Source organism: Chaetodon trifascialis, chromosome 10 (assembly GCF_039877785.1).
Source record: "Chaetodon trifascialis isolate fChaTrf1 chromosome 10, fChaTrf1.hap1, whole genome shotgun sequence".
NCBI classification, from domain to species: domain Eukaryota; kingdom Metazoa; phylum Chordata; class Actinopteri; order Chaetodontiformes; family Chaetodontidae; genus Chaetodon; species Chaetodon trifascialis.
Genome location: NC_092065.1, coordinates 6329065 through 6337867, shown reverse-complemented (window position 1 = coordinate 6337867; position 8803 = coordinate 6329065). Strand labels below are relative to the sequence as shown.

At 44.8% G+C, this 8803-nt stretch overlaps 1 protein-coding gene across 2 annotated transcripts in view; it reads left to right on the top strand.

Moving 5' to 3' along the window:
* The first annotated feature begins 1262 nt into the window (after window positions 1-1262).
* wnt7bb (wingless-type MMTV integration site family, member 7Bb) overlaps window positions 1263-8803 on the top strand; it is a 30689-nt gene continuing 23148 nt past the window's right edge. The window contains exons 1-2 of one of the 2 annotated variants that reach the window (XM_070972230.1): window positions 1263-1333; window positions 8315-8541. In XM_070972230.1, the coding sequence (XP_070828331.1) occupies window positions 1263-1333; window positions 8315-8541 (298 nt within the window). Of the gene's footprint in view, window positions 1334-3324; window positions 3736-8314; window positions 8542-8803 lie in introns of those variants that run through there. The other variant, XM_070972229.1, reaches the window with a different exon arrangement.

Sequence of the window (8803 nt, the reverse complement as noted above, 5' to 3'; positions counted from 1 at the left end):
GGATGAAAAAAAAAACTTATTTCCATTATACTATCAAGCTCTGAAGCTACCTGTTACTTTCACCTTCACATACACATCAATGTGTTTCTTTTCCTTATTCAGATTAAAACTGTTCTGCAGAGCACCCACTGTACTTCACTCTTGCTGCTGAAGGAGCAAGGAGTCCAACCACAGTGAAGAGGTTTATCTCTGTACTCCATGTTGCCACCAGAGGGAGTCTTCTTTGTCAAATAACAGCTCCCAAAGGGGTTGACTCTGTATGCAGAACATCTGCTCAAAATTCACATCATCCTGACTCAAGCCCAAGTAATGGTGATATTGATGTTTTGTTTATGTTGTTTTGTTCATGCATCGCGCTGTTAATCAAAGTGACTGACGGAACCTAACTGACACATATTCATCATGTCGCCAGTTCCTTATTATCAGTCATTATTAGTCATGCAATGGTAATTTTTATTCATACAGCTGGAAAGCCATTCCTCGTCTGTTTGACTTTATGGGGCTTACTGTTGTGGTGAAGCCCATCCGGGGAGCCCACACTGGTGGGGCAATGCCCAATGTTGCAAGCAACAAGCACCAGCCTCGCCTGGGCCACAGGCCTATAAAAGGCCATTTCACTTCGTCCCTTTTAGTTTTCTGTACAACAACTGCACGTGTTGAGCTCAGGCTGGAAGCCCGTCCCATTCCCTGCATATCCATGCTGAAGGAGGAGGAGGAGGAGGAGGCGTGCAGCCCTTTTGTTACCTGTATTAGAGTACCTGGCCGTTGTAAGTTAGGAAAATGGACTGAGTTTAAGATGTCTTCAAAGAATAGAAACAGCAAGCCTTGCACAAAAACTTTAAACAAAACCAAATCCACAGGGCTGGCAGGGCAGTGCAGTAAACGCTACTAGTTTTTTTTTTCTTTTTTTTTTCTACCTGCAAGGCGCAGCAAATGGGAATTGCTAATTAGGCTCTACCGTCAAAGTAAGGACGAATCGGAGGCACTTCCTCCAAGAACTCATTCACCTTTTCAAGTCCGACCCTCTCTCAAGTTTCATTTTGGACTTCTTATCCACCTTTCAGGTCGTCCTCAGCATCTCACCTGTACTGCCGGACCATGGAATTCACACGGTCGAAGGTTTCAAAGGCGCTGCAGCTTCATGTCGCGGAAAACAGGCGGTCTACGTGCATCTGGAAGGGTTAGGAAAGCTGCCAATGTGAACGGAAAGCGTGACCACTTCATGTTACAGTGCATGGCCTCTGGACAAAGTGGTGACGATCATGCACAAACCCCTCCGAAAGCGGAGTCTCTACGTGTTCCTGTGTTTTGGCATCATATACCTCAGACTTGGGTGAGTTTTTATTACCTGTGATTGCATGGGCTGTTTTCCTCACATGCGCAAACCTGCGTATCACGTTCATTGCGACACTCTGATAAACTCTTTACAGGAAAGCATCGGCTGCCCTCTGCCCTCCGACTTAAACGTGATGTGAATAATCCATTTTCAGCAGGTGTATCTCAGAAGAAACAAAAAAAAGTTTTATTTTAATCGTTTGATCCGGCCGCCTGCGCCTGGGGAATGTGTCGTGCGTAAAAGTGGCAGATCGGGTCTCATGCCAACAGGCAATATGATCGATTCGTATTCGCTGTCAGAGAGCTATTAAGTTCATCTCATGAGACTCCTGCTCCTTTGTCGCACAAGATAATTTGAGCTGCTGTCTCTGCTCCAGATCCAGCTCACCCTGCATACCTTCATTAATAGCGGCAGACTGAGTTGTATTTCCACATTCCATTGCCCAGCCGGAGTTTTTACCTGTTTTGCAATACCTCACCTTGACGCAGAAACACAGTAGGACTTCTAACCATTCCTCCTCTGCTGTCCAGTGCCTCTCACGCATGATCATATTAGGACCCTCAGGTAGACACATTAATATCATGACGAATTCAGTCTCATGAAAATTCCACGTGCAAAGTTTTACCTGTGAAGGTGTACAGGTAAGTGTGCAGAGTTCTTACCTGTACACTGATGATGCAGTGGAGGGCGAAACCACCAAATCAATGTACGTTATTTTGCTTTTTCTAACGCTATAAAAGAGTACCCATGAGTGTTAAAAGGCAACTTTTTATGAGCCACTACATTTGCTTTCTTGAGTAGCTGTTACCAATTATTGCGCATGAAATAATTAACTGAAATGTAAGCTGCCACAGCCCATTTTCAAAAGTCAAACAGACAGACAACTTTAAGGCTCTTGTAACTGGCTCTCAGTATTTTCGGAGCCATACTGAGCCAAAGAAAAAAGTGTCAGGCCTCCCTGTGAGAACCTCATGTGGAGTGAAGCGTGTAGCTGACAGATGCTCATATCACATGACAGTAGCTCCAGTATGGGGGGAGAGTCACCCATCTTCGTGTTTACTGAGCCCGAGAAGTTAGCTCATTCCTTCCATCCTTTGACTCTGGCTAAATCTTTCATGGTACCCTCTTCATTTACAACGGCTGGAGCCTGCAGGTGTTGAGTGACAGTCACGATGCTGAGGCGATAAAAGCGCTCCACCCACTAAGCTCTGCGACAAAATCTCCCCAAGTATTTTATTTCTCTGCTCTGATCTAACAACTGTGCTATTTTTTTAATGCTTCACCTTTAACGAGCCTACAATCTGTGGAGGATATTATAGCATTTTACAGCAGAGACACAAATATCATTAAGGCACACCAGACAGGCATACACAGCAGAAACATTATAGACGCATATAGGAATATTACCACAGGAAATAATAAGATAATTGAAACTCATATTTGAGTACCACAAAGATGGGCTATGACTCTCAGGGAGGACTATCGTAAAATGTGTTATCACTGGACATAACATGCCTGTATCGATCCAAATAATAATATATTAATAATAATATTACAGGAAGTTCATATAGAAAAAAAGCTCCATGTCTCCTGCAGGATAATGGCGCTCTATGCTCACTCTCACATGGGCAGCCATGCAGAAATGTAAGGAGAATCATATCTGTCCACTTACGAAGACTGTTAATATGGCGCTAATATGACACCAACCTGTTGATTCTGAACGACGCATCCTGCCAAAGAAATGTGCTGATTTTTTGCACATGGAGCTGCGATGAAGGTGCGAGGCTCAAGCAGTCTATGTTTGTTTATTTTTGGCTGGATGGTGGGGTGGGGTGGTGGTGGTGGAGGAGGAGGGGGTGTGGGCTGGGGTGGAGGGGGCGCTGCGATGATGAATGAAACCTCCTGCACGTCCAACGGGGATCGGATCAGTGTCACCCTATTGTCCCGTTGTGGCAAAGTGGGCGGATAGCAGTGTCTATCCCTGCCCAATGGCAGGCACGACTCTCATGAGAGTGGAGAGAGGCACTTTTCTGCCATGCAAAATCCCTAAAACCATCATCATTCCGGCTCGGGAACCCACAGTACTGTGCAACAGCCTCCGCCGCTGAGAGATGACAGAGCCAATCTCAGCGCACACACGGCCCTGGGAGCTTGGAGCTGCGTAGAGCCACCGCACCAAAGACAAGGAGACGCACAGCACCTCTTTTTGATTTTGTGCGAGAGGGACTTAAAACCGGGAATTAAGGGAGTTCTTTTTTTTCATCCTGTCCGCGTCGTCTCACTCAATCCGAACGTGGCCATTTGCTCAATGTCATCATGATCATCTTCTCGTCGCGCAGTGTACTGCTGTCAGTCTATTATCCACAGATCTTCCTGATCCTGACGAGTGGCAGCTACCTGTAAGTTTGAGCCAATTAACGGGGTCCTTAATTAACTTCAGGGAGTGCGCGCGCGCTCATCCTCAGCAACACGAAGACGCACGGGTTTGGTTTCGCTCCCGTGCAGCTTCCCCGGCGGACGACGGGCTGTATTTGCCCTTTTCCTAACCATTAAACGCCGGTTCTGAGGTGAATTTCTTTAGCTGTCCGCGTCCACAGACCGGAGATTGATTTGAAGTTGTTTATATTGTGTCACCAAACTGTGAACGGCGCAGGCAGCAGGCGTAGCAAAAGTTCAACTCACGCAGCAAACGTGCTTTAATTCTAGGATATTTTTACACACTTCCTAATGTTACAGTAATGTTATACAAGCGTAAAGTCCCGTAGAGAATGCTCATCAGTGGAAACATCGCCAGGAAAACGATCCACGTGGGAATAAACTAATTAGGTGAACCCGCTAATGTGCCGTCTGCTGGCGGACGAGCACGTCTTGTGAGTTAAGCGCTGATGGTTTGTGTAGCTGTCGTGTTGCACATATTTTTTGCAAGATCGGAAAAACAAAACATTTTGGTAACTGCTACATGGATTCGCTTTGGCCACAGAGTGGCAGAGATGTTCAAGACAATTGGATGCTGAGCTTCTGCATTTTTTTCTTCATGTGAGGAGAATTTAACACATTATGGACACTTTTGACGCACGCGAGCAGCGTTAACCTGTCAGAGCGTGTGAAATATTATCTCTGTGCATTACCTCATCTCTGCATAATTCTCAGTATTGCGATGTTATCGTTTGAACCCACATCTGAGAATATCTGCCTGCAACATGCACGTGATTGACGCTGTAGTGCGCTGCGGCTTCGAGTTAAACGAGAAATTACTCTTGCAGGAGAGCACTGGCTTTCTTGAAGCTTCCGAAATAATTACTCACCCATGCGCCCTCGCTCCTTCCTCTGCTGCCCGGAGACCCCAAACCTGATGCTGAAATAGATGTGGTTTTTGGTTTTCTGTTAAAAGTGGGCTACACTGCTAAGTATAGTGATGGCTTGCACGTTAAAACTGCATACCATTGTTTGTTTGGATTATTTAAGTATGTTTTCTGTCGAGCATCAATCAGCAAATGCGTTTGGGTTAGAGCATTTAAATATGGATTCGAAATAATGCTGTGCCTCCAAGCAACTCAACTAATGCGCTGGCGTGTTAAGCTGTAAAATCTGGAGAGCTGTGGGTGGCAAAAGAGCCGTCAGCAAAATGATCTGACCATGCAGAGCTTTTGGGCCACTGCACACCTCACACTCCAGCATTGAGGAATTTCACACTTAATGCTCCAGTGGCAATAATCTGACCATTTTCACTCTGTTTTGTTAATATCACCACAGCCTAACCGGTGCGGATGTAGTTTAAAACACATTTTCGCATGAATTAAACACCTTCAGTGCACTGTTCATCTTAAGCTCTTTTATTTGCAAATGAGCAGCAAGAGGGGGAAAACCAGCCAGCACTAAAATAACTGATAATTTCCCGCTCTTGGAAAAAGAACAGCGTTTATTCACTTGACTTAGTTGTGTCTCAGGCATTTTTGTGAGTGCATTCCTCGGTAGAAGATGCATGCTTGGGAGCTTAATAGTGTGTCAGTTAGGTTCAAAGTGTTCCACGTGATGGAGTAGGTGGCTGTGAGCACCATGTGTGCCGTGAAGTAGACTATAGTTCCTCTTAAGGCCAAACTCTCCTGTGATGGAGTCTGTGACCTCTGATTTGATTTTTATCAAACCGACAGTGTCCTCTGTTCCTCTCATGTTTTAAGTTGGACTTTCAGTGTGATGTGTTTTTCTTTCAGTCGTATTTTGTGATTGATATACCATAGACAGTAACCCATGCATTGTCCAAAAATAAAGTCAAGTGGTAAAGGAGGAAGATTTGCATCACCTCTAATTTTAGAAGTGAAGCTGTGCACGTGTAGCTGTCCAGGCCCTCGTGCACATCCAGTTTACTGATACTTGATCAATCCAGCAGCATAAAATTTTGGAGGAAAATGTAACACTAATGTGGCCTCCAGTTTCCAGAAGTTTGAGTAGAATTTTGGGTATGCACTCTACAGTATCTGAGGCTCAATGATGGGAAAAATTCATGCCACCTGTTGCTCGGTAATTAATAATAATAATAAAAAAAAACCCTACATCATCTCTCTGTCACAGCTGATCAATGTGCATGCTTTGCATCAGTTTATACATTAGATCACACTCCATGTTTTGCACTACAAACTTAATCGATAGAACCTAAACAGACTGATTCTGTGACATTTTCGAGAGCTGTTAGTGTTTCTGTTGGCGGTCTATCTGATTCCAGATCTGTAGCCGTGGGTGAGCTGCCCCCAAGCCGCTGGCGTACACACAGAGTCCACGCTAGGCAAACAGAATCGCATTTGTGCACTTTGATGATTTGAGGGATTTAAAAGATTAGCTCTGGAATTCTCTGTTTGGTGTTGTCTGATGGTTTAGGTTGCCAGTGGTAGACTGTGATTCTGTGAATTAGCAGGTGAATGGCATGAGAAAGAGCCAAGAGGGGAAGTTATTAGGAGGTCTGTTTGTCAGACTTAAAAACATCAATGCGCTGTTGTTGTGTCAGCTTTGAACTGGCGCACTGAAATATCAGAGATCTGAAGTGACTCAAATGTGCTTTATTGCCTTTGGATTTCCATAAACAACCCGGTTCTGTTCATCATGAAAGGCAGTGAATTTCTCCGGTTGCACATTACTTGTCTTAATGAGACTGACCTTTTGGTTTGTACAGACTGGATGTCATTGTTGCCATGAGGAACAACATATACAGCAGAGGGTCACGGAGGGTCAGAGGAGTTCAAGCCTGTTTAACAGCAGAGAGAGCAAAGAGCGTCCAAAGGCAGCAGCAGGCCTGAGTGTTGACTGCAGACCCTGCATGCACCTGACGCAGTTCTTTTCCTCAAGAAGTATTCATTTGTAGTTGTTGTATATGTTGGAAGTCTTCAGCGGACAATGTAGTAATGAATTACGCTCTGTGTCTCATTAACATCTCTTTTTTCAGAAGTACACATCTTAACATGTTTACTGAAATGGAAAAAACCTTGGTTCAGCTAGCTTTCGTGGTATTTTTCAGAGCAGGGTTTGCTAAGTCAACGGAACACACAGTGACACTTTGCCTTATATATGCTGTAGTACGTTCCCCTGACTGCACTGAGCAGACCGAGAGAATGTGTGCAGTCCTCAGCCTCGTAACAGATACTTGTCTCGCTGCTGTTAGGATTTATTTGAACTTATGTGTTTGAAATTGACATTTATGTTTTTCTGGCTTTGTGGAGGAACTGAAGCAACCAGTGGAAAGGGAACACGATTGTCCAAGAGCGAGTTCTAATCAACAGTCATATCTTTGCTCTTAGTCAGGGGTCTCCCACCACGTTCACTGAGAGCTAGAATCCACAGAAATCACTGTGCCTGTGTCACTGTTTCTGTCTCATTGTCTCTCCCCCTCGCCCATTCGTCCTTTTCACTCCTTTACGCCGCTGTCGCTTTTCGCTGACATACAACTTGCCTGCGTTAGATTGCCCCGATTGTGGTGAAGCCTCTGGAGGTCGACGTCATACATCAAAGCCCGCATATGCCTCCATGCTCATTTATGGCTCCCTGTCCCTGACATGTTTGAAAAGTATGTATCTAAATGGTTTCAAGGGCTATAAACAGAGATGTGGAGAAAGTCGGCGCTTTGTTTAGTTGTAATCTGTTTTGGCTTTCTCAGTGGCTGCAAAACCATCTTTAACATGTGTTTTGATAGTATCACATTGAGTGATCAGATGGAGTCTCCCTAACTGAGAACTGAGAGGGAGGTGTGTCATGTTCTGCACAGCACATTTATACATCACAGATTAAGGCGACCAGTGTTGAAAACCTTACATGTTTCCAATTCAGACTCGTCTTAGGATGTGGCTAAAGTAAAAGTAGTCCCTCATGAAAGTTACAGGCACCACTTTACACCCTGAATAACTTTCAAACACATAATTATACAGTTAGAAGGAGTAATGTTTTGTGTGACATTTGGTTAAAAAGTCAACCCTGCATCTACATCACAAGACACTGAGCATGGGTATACACTGTGTTTACAGAAGAGTCAAGTGCAGCTATTCGCGCCACTGTTTTATCTAACAATTAACACAAAAACCGCAAATCGTTACTCAAACTCCCGCCATCCAAACCAATGTGGAATGGCATTTTCAGTAGTCAAATAAGCATCTTGTTTTCTCTCTGTGGGCTGTTTCCCTGTATGATTTTTTATATTTTGTGTTGGATTAAGTCTCTAATCCATTAAATAGCAATACTTTCATGCAGCACAGCTTTCACTTTACTACGGAACTAACATCAATCACTGGTCAAATTGAATCCTGTCCTGGAGAGTCTCACATAAGTGAGTCAGTCTGACCATCCTCTGGAAGTTCTAACTGAGTCTGTGTTTGTGTGTGTGTGTGTGTGTGTGTCTGTGTGTGCAACCATGCATGCATGTATGCGTGTTTTTGTGTGTGCACGCATTGATGTGTGTGTACAAATGCTTGTGCGTGTGTGTTTCTCTTACTTTGGCAGGGCCCTGTCCTCGGTGGTGGCTCTGGGTGCCAACATCATCTGCAACAAGATTCCCGGGCTGGCGCCTCGCCAGCGGGCCATCTGCCAGAGCCGCCCGGACGCCATCATTGTTGTGGGCGAAGGCGCCCAGATGGGCATCAATGAGTGTCAATACCAGTTCCGATATGGACGCTGGAACTGTTCGGCACTGGGAGAAAGGACAGTCTTCGGCCAGGAGCTGCGAGTAGGTCAGTCTGGGTTCTGTCTCAAAAGGGAGAGGGCACAGTGTGAGCTTGTAAGTGTGTATTTGTGTGTGTGTGTGTGTGTGTGCGTGTGCTCCTATATGGCTGTCCCTGTGAGAACCTTGTTGTTTTAGCTGTTGAAGTGAGGATATGTGTTGCAAAGTGATGTCATTTCTGCCAGTAATCACTTGTTTAATGAGCAAGTAGCAACAAGCAGGTGAGGTCAAAGCTTTATTGGTTAGAACCAGGCTTGAATTTCAGTTTATGA